At 49.9% G+C, this 19,785-nt stretch overlaps 2 protein-coding genes across 2 annotated transcripts in view; one reads left to right on the top strand and one right to left on the bottom strand.

The window, feature by feature from the left end:
• PHF19 (PHD finger protein 19) overlaps nt 1–19,785 on the top strand; it is a 40,431-nt gene that overhangs the window by 11,209 nt on the left and 9,437 nt on the right. Inside the window, exons 10-15 of the mRNA XM_006016942.3 lie at nt 62–129; nt 321–491; nt 852–939; nt 1,387–1,472; nt 1,971–2,066; nt 2,597–9,064. Coding sequence (XP_006017004.1) covers nt 62–129; nt 321–491; nt 852–939; nt 1,387–1,472; nt 1,971–2,066; nt 2,597–2,948 — 861 coding nt within the window. The 3' untranslated portion in view covers nt 2,949–9,064. The remainder of the gene's footprint in view (nt 1–61; nt 130–320; nt 492–851; nt 940–1,386; nt 1,473–1,970; nt 2,067–2,596; nt 9,065–19,785) is intronic.
• The window catches only part of LOC102383511 (protein CutA homolog), a 13,481-nt gene continuing 4,223 nt past the window's right edge, over nt 10,528–19,785 (bottom strand). Inside the window, exons 3-6 of the mRNA XM_006016882.3 lie at nt 13,546–13,605; nt 12,635–12,680; nt 11,777–11,826; nt 10,528–10,836 (exon numbers count right to left, since the gene is read on the bottom strand). Of these exons, the coding sequence (XP_006016944.2) occupies nt 10,734–10,836; nt 11,777–11,826; nt 12,635–12,680; nt 13,546–13,605 (259 nt within the window). The 3' untranslated portion in view covers nt 10,528–10,733. The remainder of the gene's footprint in view (nt 10,837–11,776; nt 11,827–12,634; nt 12,681–13,545; nt 13,606–19,785) is intronic.

Below are 19,785 nucleotides of genomic sequence, written 5' to 3'. Positions count from 1 at the left end.
CTCTGGTGATGGGCAGCTTGGGCTTCCACACCACTGACTTTTGTGCCAATCTTTCTCCCAGCTAACGGGCACCCCCCTCGCAGAAAGAGGCCCGCACCTTCTCAATGCACTAAACAGCTATAAAAGCAGGTGAGTTGGGATGTTTATTCAGCTTCATCGGGTGCTGGAAAGAAGCAGGGGCTGAGATCACCCGGGGGTCGGGAGGTGTTTGCTGGGGGGGAAGAGGCGGGAGGCAGAGGAGCTGTCAGTGAAGAGTTATTCTGCACATACACAGCACGAGCCTGAGGCGCTGAGGTGCTTCCTTGTTCCTTGCCTTTCAGATTTCTCTGTGGCAAGGAAATCAAGAAGAAGAAATGCATCTTTCGCCTGCGGATTCGCGTCCCGCCGAACCCTCCCAGCAAGCTGCTGCCGGAGAAAGTCCCAGGCATGGGCGAGACCAGACCCTCGGAGCTGAAGAAGAGAGGAAAAAGCCAATACGCCCATAAAAACAGGTCAGCGCCCAGTCCACCCCACTGCACCTCCCTGGCTTCTGCCTCCCCTCCTAAGGAGATTGGCTTCCCCATTAACCCTTTGGGATTTTCCACCGTAGCATCTGCTGGCGCCTTGAATTCTGGCACGGGCAAGACATTTGGGGTCCCCTACGCGGTGCGGCGTCCCACTGTTTAGCATCCCAACAGCAAGAAGCGAGCAGCATCCTGGGCTCTTTGAATACGTCTCTCCACCCTAGGGCTCTTGCTGGCTGGCTGGAGCCAAAGTAGAGGCTGCCCCTTTTCTCCCCTCAGGCCTGTCACATAATTCCCAGCCTTTCCATAAGTCTGACTTGCATTTGTGTCTCTTCTTTGCTCTTACAGTTTGCTGCCCCATGATTTTCAACAGCAGAAAAGGCGAGTTACTAGAAGAAAAAGATCAAAATTTTTGTTGGAGGATGCTATTCCCAGCGTTAGTTTCTTACTCTTGGTTTTTTTATTGTGTGTGTGTCTGTTCGGGGGTTTGACTGTCTGGGACTCTGTTCTCCAGGGCTGGGTGGCTCTGGTGCTTTTCTGTTTTGGTTTTCACATGCCGAATTGAGCCTGATCTCTGGGCTGCTCGTGTCTTCCTGGCTCCAGCAGGCCCAGAGGAAGCTGAATGCTGCTTCCCACTGGCTGTTTTGCCAATGCACTTCTGCCAGTAACATAGGCAGGTGCAGAGATACCCGGTGCGTGGCACACCTGTCTCTTTGCCTCACCCTGCTCCGCGGAGGGGCTGCCCCTGGCACGGGGCACGTTTCATGTGCAGGGGATGGAAAGGGGAGGCCAGCAGGGAAGGGGAGAGAAAAGCACTGTGATGCCCCGGTGCTGAGCCCTGCTCTGTTTCTAACCCATGAATACGCCCCTGTTTACCATGCAGAGCGACTTCACATCTGCCTGGAGCACAAACCACCACCTGGCCAGCATATTCGACTTCACGCTGGATGAAATTCAGAGCTTGAAGAGGTAAGTGCTCGGATGCAACGGGGTGGGGTCGGGGGGTGTTGGGTGCCAAAGAGTGAGGGCGGGCTTGGATAGATGGATGTGTGCATCTCCCGCTCCTAGTGAGCGTCCGCATGCATCCACTTCCCAGCATGTCCTATCAGAGAAGAGACACCCAGAGTGAAAGGCAAGACTGAAGGAGTCATGGGGGAAATCCAGCCCCAGATGTACATAGGTCCATGGGGTCAGGGCTGAATGAAGCCAGCTACTCCCACAACCCTCTTTAAGATGGCATTGGTGCGAAAGCCCAGCCCCGCCTGCACTGGAGGGCTGTAGGTTAGGATGTTCTTGGTTGATTATATGCAGCAGCGGGGGCCCCGGTGGATGCCGTGCCCTTATGCGTGCTGCGGCAAGGGCCACACGTGTGTGGCGGGTGTCCCGAGCACATACAGAAGCACTGGTGGGTGACCGGCAGTGCCAGGATCGTGCCATGGCACTGACTCCAGGTTCGCTCCCTTTCAGTGCCAGCTCAGGTCAGACTTTCCTCTCTGACCTGGATTCCACGGACGCTGCCAGCACGTCGGGCTCCGCAACGACAAGCCTATCCTACGAGTCGAGGTGAGGGCTGGGGAGCGGCTGGAAAGGGGGCTCTTGTCCTTTGGCTCTGCCCTGACCTGGAGTGCACTTGACCCTGACCCTGAGGGGTCGTCCCCTCCCCACCTCCCAGCCTTATGGCCCAGGCACCAGCCTCTAGCCAAGGCAGCAGAGGCATAGTTAGGCTTCGGTCTGTCTCTGGGAGCCATCTCCCCCCTCCAGTTGCTCCCAGGCTGCTTCCTGACTGCAGAGGACCCTGAAGAGCCCTTCTCCTCCATGCCCCTGCCTTGACTTACCCTTCAGAAAGGCAGCGAATGGTCTAAAACCAGATGCTTCGCTGCGTGGTGCACGCATGAGGACACAGTGGGTGGTGGGGCTGGGACGCTGGAAGCTAGCGAGCATTTCCTGCAGCGGCTCTGCTCCCGGGCTCTGGGATGTGGGAGCCCCTGGGCACAGCCTGCAACGCCGCCAGCCTCGTGTCCGATTAGAAGGGCTGAGGCATCTCTTCTTCTTTCCCTGCATGGCTTCATCCCTTCCCTCCTCCTCTCCCCCAGCAGGAGGAACGTGGGCAGCCGCAAGCGGAAGCTGGCCGCCAAGGCCTACGCCCCGGTGGGAGCGAAGAGAAAAGGCGTCGAGGCAGGGGGGGCCCTGAACGGCTGCGCCTCGGAGAGCAGCGAGACGGCCGGCGCCCCCGAGCGCCAGGACGACGGCATCGACAGCCACACCTTCGAGAGCATCAGCGAGGATGACTCCTCCCTCTCCCACCTCAAGTCCTCCATCACCAATTACTTCGGCGCTGCCGGCAGGCTGGTGTGCGGGGAGAAGTACCAGGTGCTGGCTCGCAGGGTGACCCCGGAGGGGAAAGTCCAGTATCTGGTGGAATGGGAAGGCACCACCCCCTACTGACCCGCCGGCCCCCCCAGACCAGCCTGGGGAACGCTCTTGAGATGAAACAAAATAATACGTATAAATAAAACCACCCCCATGACCTAAACCAAAGGAAGAAGGGATGCGTGGGTGACCAGGGCCCCACGCTGGGCACGCACCGATGGGCAAGAGCTTGGAAAACTCCCCTCCTACCCGCTGCGGGGAGCGTGAGCAGGGTGCAAACACAGCCAACGCTGCTCGTACCAGAGCAGGACACATCTAGGGAACGATGAAGGACGCAGAGCAGGGAGGCGTGGAGGTGATTGGACTCAGTCGGCCGCAGCTCCCGGTGCCTGGACCTGAGAGACTTGGTTTTTAAGAGGGATTGTTATTTTCCTGCTCACCTGTATGCAGCCAGCATCGCCTGGTCCTGTTTGTCTGACCTGCCCGTCGGCCAGGCTGGGGGTACTGTCTCTGTGGTAGCGAGAGCGATTAGCGGTTACGACTTTTCGTGGTGATGCTCTGCTGCCGCGTGGAGGCACGGTAGGCCGTCTGAACCAGCCTACACCTGGCTTGTACGGCACACGTTAACGGGCTGGGGGAGCCACCGCGGCGATGGGCCAGGGGGGTTGAACGGAGGAAGGAAGACCAGGTTGTATTGGAGGGAGTGCTGAGTTACCCCTGCCACCGTAAAACACGCAGAGGAACCACATCCAGTCCCCACGGGCACCAGGGTCTTAGAGCCGCACCCAAGCCTTAAATGACGGACCCAAACGGTCCTGTTGCTACAGCAAAAATTACCAGCCTAACTAGCTCTTTCCTGCCTGAGAAACCAAGTACCACATTCTTGCGCTGATAGGAAACGCTGGGCAAGCTGATTCTTGCCAAAGCTCTTCTATATAGTATTTGCCTTCTCATCCTAAACCCATTCATTAAGGGGTTTAAAATGAGCAAAACTGCCCTAGCTGTATACTCCTTGGTCATATGCATCCAGCTTTCACAGCCGCAGGGCAGATTGGCGGTCCGGTTGAGATCTGTCCCGTGCCTTGAAGAGAGATGACGATGCGTGGCCCCATTTGCTTGTTCTCGTGACAATCACAGTCTTGGAATGAATCCGACAAGCCGTACGAGCTCGCCTTAAAACGAACAAGGGCATTTCTTGCATTGCTTGCACTGTGGGCATCTTCCCTGTAACAAAGCCCCGGGCATTTATTTTTGTAGAGACCTTTGTGTCGAATGCTGCCAAATGAGTACTGACAAACCAAAAAAACCCGCCCGGACAAAACCGAGGAATGTGGCTGCGTCTCTGTTAATGGAAGTGGAAGGGTTGTGGAGGGCGGGGGGATCTCTGTTTTGCTGCTTATGGATACATAACCATGCGTACTGCTACCTGTATTGCCTGACATGTGCCAGACGAACCAAATCCTTCTGCTTGCTACACCTGCCCTCTCCCCTGGCTGCTCCTGTACATGTAATGATAGAAAGGGGGTGTCCTTGCAAAGCAAGGAAGGGAGAGGAAGTGCAGTAGCACAAGGGGCAGAAGAGCCAATGTAATAAATTATTGGGAGGTGAGCCGTGTTTTCCATTATTGGGATTGAGTCCATGCCTCGCTAAGCCGAACTCTGGGGTTCAGCATCCTGACATAAATTCCCTTGTCTAATAGGAAGCAAGTGGCAGGCAGCTTAGGCACCAAATGTAGGTTTTTTAACGTATATATTCACACACACACTTTGTTTTACAAACGCTAATGTCAGAAGAAATCTTTCGGCTAGATTTAAACCTTCCGTGTTCTTCCTGCCCCGTTTTCTGACCGTTCAACCTTCACAGCCTGATTGAAATGATGCAAAGCACGAACCTGACAGACCTCTGTTTAATTGTCCAAGCAGAGTAAAATGCAAATATTTTAAACATCAGCCATAAATGGCGAAAGGCATCTGTGTTTATGAATTCTTGTGCCTTTAATAACCCCCGTAGGAAATGCTTCTATCAGTGTCTGTGATTTTTTTTTTTTATGACTTGACAAGGGCAAGATGAACTGAGAAGCTCATTTTATTGGGAAAAGAAATATTTCGAAGCCTGGACCATTTGGGGTGGGGGAAGTGGTCGTCCACTCAGGTGTAAATCAAGAGTGAAACTCGAGGTGAAAAGAAGATCCGGCTCTGTATTTGGCCCCCCAGATTTAAGTACAATTCCCATAATGAAGGCAGAACTTCCCAAGTGATTGCAGTATTGCCTTAGTAGGACACATCAATATTGCAAGTAAAGGATCAAAGTCTGGTTCTTAACTCGCACTTAAATAACTTACTTTTAAAATAAGAGTGGAAAATCCCTTTTTTTTTATGTGCTCACCAGAATCGGAAATGAAGGCCCTGTAGTTCTGCTCAGCCAGCTCCCTTGCTACCACCCAGAAGCAGCCAGCACAGCTCCGTCTTCTCCTCGGGGTGTGGGAGATGGGCTGGATTTTGACCGAATAAGTTCGGAGATTTTCCATTGCCTTCAATGGAGTTTGTCCGGTTTACTTCAGAGTAACTGGGATTGGACTCTGGCCTGTTGTCAGCTGCTGTAACAGAAGTGCAGGAGCCTGCACGTATGTCCTGAGAGGTAAAAAGCCTTTCAGTTCATCTCTCTGGTGTCTGATGTGATCTGCTGCCTCCGAGTGGGAAGCAGGCTCTGCAGTTGGGACTGGTTTGATTCCAGTGGAGGGAGACCGACTTTAAAACCAGTATTATGATGTCTCTACTAGCTAGGAACAGACAGTGCATTGGTCCCTGGACAAGTTGTCCCAGAACAGAAATATCCCAGGATTGGCGTGGACACACATCACCCTGCTAATCAAGGTTTAATGAGTGGCTGAATGCACTGGTGCTTCCCTACCACTGATTTAGTGATGCTATCCCGGGACAGCCATTCAGATGCCACTTTACAATGTCCCAGGATAACCGTTAGCATTTCCTATCCCAGGAACCTTTTTAGGATTTATCCCGGGACAACACACGTGGACGTCTGAATGGCTGCACTTGCCCCAGAACAAAATGGTGTATCCTGAGATGAATGTGATGTCTGTTTGCAGCCTTCGGATAAGCTATTCAAGTGCATGGAAAGCATTTGTAGCCTCTTCATGTGAGTGAAGCGAAGCTGAGCTGGCCCTTGCAGCCAGCTCTCCACCTAGGCTTGCTGGCATGGGTCCAGTTGCAAGATTGGGGCCTTTCTCTGCACGCTAATAAGTCTCTTTGGGCCTTACTCAAACCCGCTGAAGTCAACAGGACTTTCCAGTAGCTGCAATATAGACTTTGGGTCGGGCACTTTGGAACAAAAGCTGATTGTGCTTTGTTTTCTCCCCTCCTGTTTCACACAGTTAGATGAAGTGTCCAAGTTGTGTGGCTGGTCCGTCCCTTGCCAGATAAGTGCTTTGATCACATCCTAATAGCCAAAGAGGCAGTAGGAGGATAAACCTGATCCTTGGTTTTAGCACGTACTACAAGAGCCCCAGGGTAACTGCTGAAAACCACAGCCACATTCCTTCTGCATTTGAAATGCAGGTGGGATAATGCCTACCGCTTTCCAAAGGTGAAGGGAAGGAGCTTGGCCTCCATAGGACACTTTGCACATCCAGAGTGCTGTTAACTGCCGTAGTCTCTGCTGCACGAAGCTCGTGGTGCAACAGGCCATTCGGGTTTTAGATCTGACAGAGCAGGGGAGTAGGCTCCAGGTGGAGGTAACCAGAGCTTTAAAAGACAGTAGCAAAAAGTTCATTCTTCTGGCCAAGATCTGACACCCCACAGACATCATCAGTGAGGACCTGCGGGGCTGGTGTCCACAGACTCAGGCTCTGCAGATGCATTAGCAGGAGGGCCCGTCTCGGTCCTGCTACAGTCATTACTGGTGCAATCAGCAGACGCACAAAGAATGCGGTCTGAGCTTGCCAGGTGCGGACTCTCCTTTTCCAGCAGAAGAGCTGGGCTGTGGCTGGTAGCGATGTGGGGATCTAGCAGGGCAGAGTGCAAGAGCGGGGTTTAAATAAAGGCCATGGATTGATTTTATTTTCCAGTGGGGAGTTTGGCTCCAACGTCAAGAGCTGATCTGGTTTCTAGGTGGGGAGCGGTTTCTCTGTGAGAACAACTGGTGCTCTCTGCTCCACCGGTCGCTCCGAGGGGTCTGCTTGCTCCGTCAGGGGCTGACGGTGCACGGTGTACTTGTTTTCCCTTGGATTTTTGTTACCAAATGTTCATTTAATGCATTGACCTTTCACAAGTGCCTGCAAAGCTTTGGAGAACTAAGTCGGTGAGTCTCAACAGGGTGCTGCAGCATTGTAGGATGCCTTGAGGTCCTTTGAGGGGTGCCGCTGGGAGTCACCCAGTGTTAGCCCTGGTAGGTGTGCCTTCACGATTCGCAAAGAGGAATCCACAGTGTTCAAACCATTCTGCCCCATTGGGGTCTTCCTTGAGCTCTTTGCAAAGGAAGAATTGCTCTGTTGTTTTTTCTGTAGTCAAAAATCAAGTGACAATTCAGAGGGGTGTTTTGAGTCTGCAAAGGCTGAGAACCCCTGGTCTAAGTCGCTGCGTGGGGTGGGGGATGCCGGGCACCGTACAGCAGCACCGCCAGCACGTGCAGGCTTTTTAAATCCTTGCCGGGCGCAATCTGAGAAGCCATCGCACGTTCAAACCCGTCCCTGCCCCAGCCAGCTGGCACCGCGCAGGCCCTGCCGGCAAATCCCCACCCCCAGTTGGCTGCAGAGGTGAAGGGGGGAGCCTTTAAAAAGATTTTATTCCAGAGAATATTTTGCGTTAGGCCTCATAGAACTTATAACAATTCTTTGCACCTTCTAAAGATTTATGATTTCAAGTTGCTGCTTTTAATAACCAACTTTTGTTGTATTCGAGTTGTAATTAATGCGTCTGATGTACAATTAAAAAGTCTTTTTTAACATTACTGGCTTGCGGTCGTCTCCCCCTTACTGAGCTCGGGCCGGGTAGGAGTCCATGCTGCTCCTGCAACCTTGCACAAACCAGGCTGAAGGCTCGGGGTGATGGTAGTGCTGCTCTTTCTTTAATAGGCAGCACAGGGCATTTTTAGTCACTTTGACCCTGTTGTATTTCAGGCTGACATTAATATAGCTAATGCTTCCTGCAGGGGGGATTTGGACGATCAAATGCCTTTCAGTGCTTTTATACCCGGGGCAAATGCATTCCTTTGCTTTGGCTATTTACTATATTGACTGGCTCAGGGGTGCTTTCTTTCCTCTCATGCAAGAAGCTTTATTTTGGGGTGTGCATGCTCTCCCTCTCCTTCCCTCCCCCTCTCTCTCTCCATACAGGAGTATTTATGAGCTATGGAAATTACCTCTGAGAATCACTTTTGTCCATCTGTGAAATGCTGCCACCTCCGGGTGAAACACATAACTTGCCTGGCTGTTGAGAAGAGAACGTAAGGACAGACTAATGCGAGCGAAGCACTGTACCAACTCGTTCTGCTTCCCTGCAGATGTTTCCCCTCCGATCTGCATCGCCCCAGAGGGAAAAGGTGGCCAGAGATGTTTTGTTGAGGTGGCATTAAGTGGCATGCATTTACATACCACCCCTCACGGGTAATTATTTTGATACAAAAATATTTTGACGCAATATTTTGATGCACAGAGAGATTCAGAAAGCAGGTGACTCCTCAGCCCTGCTCCCTGCTATATCTGCAGGTTGCTGAGGTCCAGCTTGCCCCTGCTCAGCTCCGAGGGACCTCTTGGCTGCATGGCCCAGCAAGGCGCTTGCTAAAAGACACTGGTCCAGGTCTCTCTACTCAACAGGGACCAACCAAAAGCAAGGCTGATATGGCTCAGTCCTCGGCCCGCTTTATACCCTATGACGACACTCTGCTGCGACAAGGAGCAAAGCCCGTCTCCGGTTGGTGTGTGCAGGTAGGACTCCGCTACGCGGGACACGGAGCTGGTTGGAGGAGTGCTTTCCTGTATTATGCAGCAAAATCTCATCTGCAGCAGCATGAAAGCAAAGGTGGCTATTTGCTTTATTACAGGAGCGCACCCTCGCCCTTCGGTAACGGGATTAGTCTTTAGCGCCGGTCCAAGAATCGGAGGAATGTGGGGAATCTTTTAAGCCGGACCATGAAGCAAACAGCTTAATGGGAGCCCTGAATTGACTAGAGAGGAGGTAATGTACCCGTGTTTTAACTCTTGAGATGAGAGCTTATGAAGCAAGAGGAAGGTAAGTAATGCAGCGCAGAATCTGCTGGTGCCTGGCTTGGGTCCCAGGGTGGAAGAAGGAGAATTGCTCTGATTTCGTTCAGGTGTGGTTTTGTGCTTTGATTACAAATGTACGCGGAGCCTGCAGGGGAGTGAGATCCATCCAGGCGCTAGAAAGGGGGGCAGGCCTGACAGCTCCGGAGACTCGAGTCCTTTCTATCCCCTGGGAGAGCACAGAAACTTCCCCTCTGCCAAGGTATGTTCAGCGTGAACTGCTGAAGTCAGTTTTCAGGGGCAGCTCAGTCTTCATGGCCCGTTCGGTCCCTGACGCATGCCACCCATCAGCTCTCCCGGCCAGGTCCGCGACGTTGGGGCGAGTACAACAGCCCAGTACAACGGCAGGCAAAGGGGGCCACGTCTTTCTTTCACGATGCCATTGGAAAGTCAACTAAATGACCCCCAATGACTCGCTAGCTAAACAACCCTCCACACCAGGCCGTATCACTTAATCACACAACTATAAGGCAGCTTGTGTGTCTGCCGGTATAAATCTGAGATGGCAGAAATAAGCCATTCTGGATGTGTTATGAAACTGCTGCTGCTTCTCATGAATATGCTCATGGCTCTTTTTTGCAAAAACAGGGGTTATCCCAGGGCCCAGTCCCTCTACTTACATTAAGCACTGAAACATTCATAGCACCTAAAAATAAGTCAAGAGTGGACAGTGAAAGGCCTTGGCGCATGTACCCTCCAACCCTACTAATGCTTCTCTCCCCTGGTGAAATCTGTGCCAGGTTGGACTTCCAGGTTCAACCCAAATGCCCTTCTGTTACCTGTAAGAGGTGTCAGGAGCAAGCCGGCCTCCAGAAGTAAGACGTACTCTTGCTTATTAATGCATCCGATATAAGTGACTAAATACTGCTCCATAACTTACACCGTAGTAGACCAAACCTATTACAAGCAGTCGATCCTATTAAAACCTGAGCGTCTCTCTGCACTGCCAGGCTCTATCAGGGTGAAAAGTGTTTGCTTCAGACACCCTTTGTGTTCCCATCCCAGCTTTCTCCTCTGCCCAGCGGAGGTTGTTCGCGCTGTCTGGACCCCTGTCCCAAAGGCTGCGTAGCCAGCGCTCGGGATGTCTATCTGGTTTTGGACGTTCCCCTGGATTTTGGTGCACCTGCTGGAGCCTGATCTGCTTTTATTTGGGAAACAGGACTGAGGGTCTGCAGGACCTTCTTCTTTCTTTAGCTTCAGTCCTCCCCCTGCAAGGAAGACGGCCAGATGGGGTGGCCAGCAGCCAGCCAGAAAAGCCACAGAGCCCCCGTGGCCCTGATCCTTCCCAACTCCAGACGGCCTCCGGACCCGAACCCCAGCTCTTCCCATGTCCCGTGTGGCAGCCCCTCTGGAGCGCAGGTTCACGCAGACACGGGGTGTTCATTAATCTGTATTTCAAGCGGGTCTTCACTTCTATCCCAAACGCCAAGCGTGTGCGCTACCAACAACCCCCAGGGAAGCGCCGCTCCCACCTGCGCTCAACAGAGAACAGACCAGCAAAGCAAACCTCTTCTATTTCTCCCAGGAAGGAAAAGCCGGGCAGGTACGTGTCCTGAGAAGGATAATCAAGTGGTACGTTCCAACTATTTGTCTGGGACGCCTTCTTCAATCCATTTTAAATAGAGAGGGTTTCCTTGATCAATGGGCAGGCTGATAAATTCAGGAATTTCAAAAGGATGCATGGATCTAAAACAGAAAACACCCCCCCCACATGTGATTAATCATCCCTGCAGCAGAAACAGGCTCCATCTTACAGCCACGAGAGGTTTCAGTTCAGAGCAAGACGTGCCAACCTCGGACTAGAGTGCTGGCGTGAACTTCAAAGCACTTTGGTGGCCCTTTTCATCATTAAATTAGATTTTTGCTTGGACTTTTGGGTTCAACATGGCAGGAGAAACTGCTAGACTGCAACATATCAGCGTCCCACATACCGACTCTGTCAGCCAGCGCTAGATAATTCAGAAGATGCAAAATAACCATCCCTATAGTAGGTAGTTATAGGATAACCTGTCTTAAAGGAAAGTCTTCTTCCTGTCCCCAAGAGTTAAGCCTTGAGCAAGAGGGTGGCCATGTCTCCCTAACCTTTATTTCATTCCTTTTGAAGCCAGATGTTCTTGTTATCCATATAAACAACAAGTATATATATATATTTAAATATACAGCTAAGGTCCTGGTAACTCAGTTGCTCTTGACCCTATGGATGCTTTGTGATAATGAACTGCACAAGCCAACTGTAGGCTGGGGAAAAAAGTACTTGGCGAAATGCAGCCCGAACTGCTCAGTTTCTCCCAGTTTTACACGGAGCCCATCAATCTCCCCTGACTGCAACACAAAAGCTGAAGGCCCCTCATGTCAATGAACCACAGAGACTCTTTTGAAGGACGTGGGCTCCATTTCAACCCGAAAGCCGCTGGATTGTTCCTGCCAGCGCAATCCTTGAACTGCTATGGTGCCCATGCTGTGTTTGGTTTTATTTGGCGTACGCCGAAGCAGAAAAGATCAAGGATTTAAAAACCTACTGTTGTGTCTAGAGAGGAAACAGCTTTTCCCTCTCTCTGGTTGAGTTGGGGACAGCAGATTTAGAGGAGACCGAAAAAAAGACAGCCACGCTGAGCAGGAACCTTACCTGACGTAGTCCGATAACTCGGGGATTTTCGATGTCCTCGTTTTCACCAACTGTAAAAGAAAAAGAGAACCTGGAGCAGCTGAATTGTTCACACCACACCACCCCTACTGCTGGTGGCCTCTGCTTTAAGGCTTCCCAGGGAATTGCAGTCCCTTAGGAAGTCTCATGGCAATATTATGACCTATGCAAATCATTCAAATAATGCCGGACAGTCGGGAAGGAGAAAGAAGCATGACTTTGTGCGTAAGGCTCTGCAACGGGACACTGGAGCTGTGGGTTCAGTTCCCAGCTCCCCCTGTGTGGTCTTGGGCACATCGCTCGCTCTTTCCATGCCTCAGTTCTCCGTCTGTAAAGGGGGAGATGAAGATAACTCTGTCTTGCCTGCTTAGACGGTTAATTATTCAGATGAAGGGCAGTCTTCTGCCCTGCGTTCATAAAGTGCCCAGCATTGCTGGGTGACCGCTCAACCATAATGCACACGATAATACACGTTCTTGCATTGAGGTAGAGCTCATGAAGCGAGCTGGATTGAAAGCCCAGCTGAATGCAGTATAGGTCTTCTCCCCACTGGCCTGTGCCCTGTGGTGGATGCTGCCTTCCTGGAAGCCAGCTTTCAGCTGCTGCAGCTCTTTCAGCCTGTGGCATCTCTGCTAGGGACCCGGTGACCTGAATGCACCCATGCCCACTGCCCCATTTCAACAGCCACCGAACGGTAGCGATTTCGGGTCACCGCTGCCTTGGGCTGGGTCATGCTGCCGGGCCTGGGAACAGTCCCCTGAACATGAACAATTCCTCAACACAGCGTATGTGACGCAAATGGGGCGCCTCTCACCACCGTGCGTCTGGTGGGACACTTACTAGCAGGACTTCAGTGGCTTCCTCGATTTCCCCTTTCCAAAAATACCTACATTGAAGAGAAGAGAAAGCAGCAGATATGGTAAATGCTTGCAGTCACCTCTGCCCCCGGCGGGGTTTATTCTGCCTGTTCCAACCCTCTCCGTGGTCACGGTTCTTTATGGCATTGAGTCGCACCCTACACGTGTTGCACGTAGGGCTGAGGTGGACAGGTAGGGCTGGGGACCAGGAAGGTAACACTATGGGGCCTCATAAATGACCAGTTGCTGCAGCTCAGGGAGTTCAGAGGCTCCAGCTCCTGGTTGGTGAAAGGAGGCTATTAACACAGCTCTTCTTCCCTGGGAATGCTATGGGACTTGGTTCACTAACGTCTACAAAGCAAGCTTTAAGATGACTGGGTGAAAGGCCCAAGAGCCTCGCAGAGCATTTCTCTACTTTCAGACTTAAGGGGCAACAGCTGCCTCTGTCTCTCTCTCAGGGAAAAAGCCTGATGTTTAGCTCTGTCCATGCCTGATTCCCTTCCCAAAGCATCCCTTAGGGCCTTGGAAGGAAACAGCCTATACAAAATTGCTAGGCTGAGGCCCAATCTTCTCTGCATAGGTTTCTGTGGCTAAGTAACCTATAAGTGAATGGCTGCAGGCCAGCAGATCGTGCATTTGCTCTTCTGCTCCTGATATGCTTAAAGCACCTTGCCAGTGCAAGGGTCACCACTATAATCGTCTCGTGCAGCAGTGGTCACTTCTGCTCCTAGACATGCATGTGTGTGGACGGGAGTGGGGTGGGGGGTCTGGCCTGATCCTGAGATGTGCTGAACCACCCGTGGGTGCTTGGCACCTCTGAGGTTTGCTGCTTATGGCTCAGACTTTGCATGGACCGTTCGCTTGTCCTCTTGAGGAAGGTTCAATACCACTCACATGGATGAGGACCTTGGCAGGATGTTCACGCAGGCAGCCAGCTTCTTATCCATAATGGCCCTGTAGCAAACACCGAGGGTCAGTAAGTACCGAAGCCACAGCTACCCCATCCCCGTCACCCTCCTCTACCTTGCAGTGTAAGGCTAACCTTGGCAGAAGGCAGAGTAGAGATGAACCACCTAGACTGTGAATGGTTAACCTTGGACTGCTTTCTACTGCAAGAAGCCTCAACACCTGAGGCACAAGTTCGGGCTGTTTAATTAATCATTAAAAGAAAAACAAATGCTGACTTCCAGCTGTGGCCAGTTCGGCTGGGCTCCTGCTGGCTTAGCCTTGGCAAGGGCTCCTGCAGGCTGCTGCTCTTGTTCTCCAAAGTCCTGCTCTCAGCCTTGGCTTGGAGTGATGGACAGGACTGGCATGGTGCAGATGGCAGTCTCGGCCGATAACTAATGACCCCCTGCAGTGTTGCCCCCATTTTACAGGTAGGGACACTTCAGGCCTGCATTAAACCCTTTGGCTCAGGGAAGTCGGAGCTGGGAGAAGCTCCTGTCTTCTAGTCCTACGTTCACACCACGAACGTCCTGGATAAACGTGGAACATGTTGGACAGGGAACATCCTGGAAAACAGCGGTGTCACTAAATGCTTCATGGCACCAACCTTTTCAAAGCAAAAAGGTCATAAGAATCTGAAACTCCAGTCCTCTCCTTCCCTCCTCAAAGTTTCCTCCCTTCCTTGTGGACTGGCTTGTTCCCGCGGCACTGCTGTGGGCTGCCAGAAGTGATACTTAAGCGATGAAAGGGTGTTGGAAGCAATCGAGGGGTGAATGGAAGAAGAGCATGTTTTCCAAACGCTATTTTCCAATCCCAAGAGCCTCTCTCTGTTTTCAGAAAGTCTGTTCTTGTCCCTTTGGCATCCTCTGCCCGAAACCCATTTGCAAACAGCGTGCTCTGAAGGCATCGTACTCTTAGGCTTGTGATCTAGTGTGGGGTGGTTTGGGGTTTTTTGGGTTTTTTTTTTAAACTCTGGCCTCCTGCAGTGGATTTTATATGCGGTGCTTTGGCGAGGCAAACACGCAACTCGCAGCCCTTACCTTGGGTCGAAGCTATGACCTTGACGTTCCAGACAAGGAGGTAGGATTGAATTGTGCAAGACCTAACACTTAGTGGGTCTGAGAATTAACATTTCTTTAGATATCGTTAACTATTTCAAACCTCCCCCCACAATGGGAGAACACAAAACATTTCCGCTCCAAAGAAACCGCAAGCAGATCATTCTTGCCTCCAGTTTATAATACAAATTAGCAGGTTTCATAATACTCCTGTATTACTTACTGAATCTTTCCTCCTTGCAAGAGGATTTTGTCATCTGCTGTGAAAGGCGGGTTCAGAAGAGTGTGCGTATGTCAGGATATCCTGCCCCTAAAAGCAACTGGACCCTTTACAAATATGTAACAACACATGGAGACGGCCAGGCCAGGGTGCTAATGCACAGTTATGTAATATAGGCCAACATGACCCGCAAGGGCTATTTACGTAGCCTAGGTTCCCATTTGGACACTCATAAGCTTTGTTTGAATCCTTCCTATTAGGCCTGCTTTCTATGTCTATTTATAGACCGGGTTTTCCATTCTCTGCAGCTAATGCCATAAGACGGGGGGCCCGGTACTGTTATCCCTACCGCACAGAGCCACAGACTAGCCAGTGCTGCAGTGTGCGGAAAGAAAAGGATGGGTGCAGTGGGAACAGATGCCGCTCTCCTGCGTGCTACCCTGTGGGCAGCTGGTCAATCTGGAAGGGGGTAGGCAATAACAAAAAGTTTGGGACCCTCTGGCCTTTAAAGTGCCAATCCACCCTGCCTTCTGCCCGACTTCAGACTGACATGGCCGACTACTTCTCTCTGTCCTTTTAAAGGATCATTTAAAGCTTTTCTGGCTCATACATCTCAAATATTTATTTTTCTATACTTCATGATCCAGGTGGTAACAAAATTTTCCAGGAGATAACCAAACAGTACGGCGATGCAGTTTTCCATGCTTCACTTTTACACTTCCTGACAAATGTTCAGACACGGGCAACTGGCACAAAAAACCCAACAAGTTACACATCCTCAGCGGGTTGTTTTTTTTTAACAAGATGTTGGGCATTTGCAACAGCATGTTACGCAGCCGAATAGTTTGCTTTGGGCAGCACAAAAACCCGACTCCGGATGTTTCAGTTCCGGGTGATTGCTGCTGAAATGAAAATGATAACGCTGCACTTCCTAAAGGCCTGCGTATATAGTAAATGAATCTGTGCAGAAGGCAGTACAGTGGGAGAAAGCTGGACGTCCAGCTCTTTTTTGCCACGTGGTTTCTTAAACCAGGCTATGGTACAAAATCCAAAGATCATGCATTATAAGCCTGATCCGAAGCCCAACAGTTTTCTTCTTCATTGATACTAATGGGCTTTAGATCCAGTTTTAGATTAACTGACACATCTTACAGCAGTAAAACTGATCTCCTGTTCCCCTCCACTACAGTACATTAAACTTGAATCTATATTTTGATAGCGTTAGCATTGCATGAGCGCTGACTTTTTGATGCTCAAAGGGACTCTTAAAAAGTTTCAGGGTGGGAAAAACCTACAATAGGAACAGTCCCTATGGAGGAGCAACTTGTGGTAGCTCACTGGAGAGGATGCAGGGCGTGATGAGATTAGTGCGGTGGGAAGAGATTCAGAGCTGTGGATTTGAATAGCAGAAAGCCAAACACGCAGCCCCTTGCAGCTGAAAGGAAGCAGCTCCATCCCGCTGGCTGCAGCACGCGCTGTAATGGACTCGGCTGGAATTACTTAATGCATTTCTTTTGGATTGGAACTCGATAACTGGGAAAACGATGCTTTTAATTAACCTCAAATGGACAGGAAAATCAAAGAAATCAAGCAAATTGTGTAGAAAGCAAGCCCTCAGCAGAGAATAGAGAAGGAAAAGGATGTCAGTGTGACATTCTGTCTTCAGATTTGATGACATACAATCTCTTATTTTTCCAACTACAAACACTTGCTGTAACAGGATCTATATAGCAGGTGGGGACATGCAGATCCTGCCATAGGAAAAAAAAAATCAACTTTCTGTTGAAAAACTAAACACCTGGAAAAACTTGGCCGCTTACTACCAAAAATGAAAATATTTTCAGCCCAAATCTAAAATTTTCAGTTGATCAAGTTTTTCATTTTTCAGGGAGACATTAAAAAAAATTAAAAAGAGTTTTGGGACTGAGGTTAGGATTAATCGGGAAGAGGGGGCTAGAAGTTGAAGCCGCCTGTTAAATCACACAGCAGGCAAGGCATGAAGATAACAAATGTGTTATGAATCTTCTTGTTTCTGACCAGCTTGGGGCTGGGAAAGCAAGATGCTGTATCTGGGGGCAGCCTTTCACCTTCCTCTGAAGCAGCTGGTGCTGGACACTGGAGAAGTCAGGATCCTGGAAGAGAAGGGCCTCGGGTCCTACCTGATGAGCAATACCTGTACTTCTCAGCTTGACTTCTCTAACTACTCTGTTACAGAAAGAGCTCAAACTTGCATTCGATACCTTCCTGGTAAGCATGAAGTCACTGCCCTTCCAATAATCACTTAACACAGGAGTATTAGGAGGATTAGTGACTTACTATTCTTGGTGGCATTGCTGGTTCTCTCCTAGCGAACGGACATTATGGAACCCAGGGATGCTGGGGGAAATGAGATGACGATGGGCTGTTGAAAACACCTGCACTAATGCATGATTTTTTGGGGCTGGTTATTTTCTCTCAGCCTTACAGGACAACTGACTCGATACCTTACCCAGGCACAACATTAAGAAGGAGAAAAGAATAGTGAACGATGGCACAAATACAAGGCAAAACTGAGGGCAGGTGGATGTTAAGTGTGACCAAGTTTTTGCCTTTGTAGTGGAGAATGATTGATTGATTGATTGATTAGTGCCAAAGACTTCTCTGGTTGGTGACATTGGGGCAGCTTCGTCATGGTTTGGGGTCTCGCCCTAAGCAATGCAAACGATGATCCCATCTGAACACAACTCTGCTTCCCAAATCAAATGCCTGCGAAGAATGCAAGATTTACATTCTGTAAAGATTGGGAGATTTCATTTCTAGTCACATAAATGCTTCATAGAAGATAGATCAGGCTAGAGCTAATGAGTACGCCCAAAGCCTGTGTTTATCAGCAGCTGGGCTCTCCCTGAAGTGTGAAACCCATTTCTTCCTTTACAATCATTAGATACATTCATTGCAACCTGAGCCTTGGAGCAGGTACTCCAGCAATCCCCAGAAGACGGGAGGAAACACACTGCCACAAGGAAAACAACAGATTTGGGGGCAAATAAACTTTGATCCATAGAACCAGTCATTACAACCTATTGTTTCCTAATTCAATTCCCCTGAACTCATCTGAAATAAGGAATAACTAGAAAAACATGAACAAAATGCATGTAGATCTTAGCAGTGGGTGTGCACTGCTGGGGGTGATTGATTTTTTCTTTTTTCTTTTTCCCCTCTCCCTTTCCTAGCAGAGAAGGAACAAAGAGCAGAGCATGTCTGCAGAGCTATGAACATGATGTATTTTAAGGGACTAAATGATCTTTTCACTAGTGACGCACAGTTATCCTTTTCTTTACACGCATCGAGTAGTACCAATATTATCTTCTTTGAGTTTTTTTTTGCCATGCTTGACACAGTTGCAGTATTTAGGATGACACACAACCCCTTTCAGGAGCCTGCTGGTTCTTGAATAGCTGTTTGGGAACACTTGGCTGTTGCAGAGGATGGGGAGAGTTGTTGGCAAGCGGAGCTAGCAGGGAACAGAGCTCACAGGAGGTGTTGCAGGAAACTTAATGATCCACTGTCAACATTGCGTCAGTCCACACAGTCGCGCTATTCTGAACAGGCCATCTATTCAGCCACTAAGTTAGGAGTCTGTGACATCTATCTTGCAGACCATGAAAACCAAAAAGCAACCAGATGGATCTGAAACCCCCACTATTCAAAATGAATTGGGATGTGAGTTTCAGGTATGGAGTTACAGATTATTTTCCATTTTGGACCTTGAGGGTTTTTTAAATCAATCATAACCTTTTACCCCTGTGATAGCTGGCCTCCGTCCATGGAAAAACAGCAGAAATGACCCCTACCTCCAGGAGACTTGGTGGAGTCCCTGACACTGCCGTCCTTTTTAGGGCAGAACTCGTGTGGGGTATTCTGGTTGCATCAGCCTCTAGTTAGCTCTTTCTTCGGTTACAAGACTTCTTTTTTTTTGGTGGGGCTGCTTGAGTAAGTAGGATATCAGAGCCAGGGATGCAATTCCTGTTTCAGTGAAAAAGTTTGTGGAGGAGAGCGGCAGGGCAGCGTTTCCTGAAGGTGACCAGACTCTACGCGTGTCTAATCTCCCGCAGTCGTTTGTACCGTAACCAGAGCCCCATAACCCAGATTGCTCAAGGCATTTGTGATCTGCATTGTGCCAAAGGAGTGCAGCTGCTTCACCGGCTCACAATAACAAACTGCAAATTGGTCTTTAATGTACCTGAGGCTTGATCCACGAGTTGCTTCGATGATAAAGGCCAGGGTCTTAAACTGGCCCCTAACAGTGGTCACGTCTACACGTTGATTAATGCACAGTAGTGACTGGGGTGTATGTGGTAGCCGTGCTGGTCTGAGACAAAAAGAAATGCAAATATCTAGAACTCTTGGTTCCAAAATGATACCTTTTATTAGGCCAACTGAGAAATTGTAAAAAAAAATATATGGCAGAATAGTATTTTTTTTTGCAATTTCTCAGTTGGTCTAATAAAAGCTACCATTTTCATAGTTTCATAGTAACTAGGGTCAGGAGGGACCTGAACAGATCATCCAGCCTGACCCCCTGTCACAGGCAGGAACAAGACCCCAGACAGGTGATCGTCCAACCTCCTCTTGAATTGGAACCAAGAGTCCTAGATTTTTGCATTCCAGTAGTTACTGTGCATTTAATTTAGTACTTGCTTAGTGAAGTCCTAACTAAATGTGCAGTAACTAGAGTTACCTTGCCGTGGTGCCGGCGAACGCCTTTTTAGTGACGCTACTGCACAGTAGCCTAATAATACTGCACAGTAGCATAGTAGCACTGTCTTTGCTGTGACACGCTGCTGCGCATCAAGCATCTTGTGTAGACGCACCCAGTGATGAAAAACCAGTAGGACTTGAAAACAGATTTGATGTGCTCAAGGAGGCAGA

Source organism: Alligator sinensis, unplaced genomic scaffold (genome assembly GCF_000455745.1).
Source record: "Alligator sinensis unplaced genomic scaffold, ASM45574v1 scaffold611_2, whole genome shotgun sequence".
In the NCBI taxonomy this organism is placed as follows: Eukaryota; Metazoa; Chordata; order Crocodylia; family Alligatoridae; genus Alligator; species Alligator sinensis.
The sequence above is the reverse complement of the archived record's forward strand: the minus strand, read 5'-3'. Positions and strand labels throughout refer to the sequence as shown.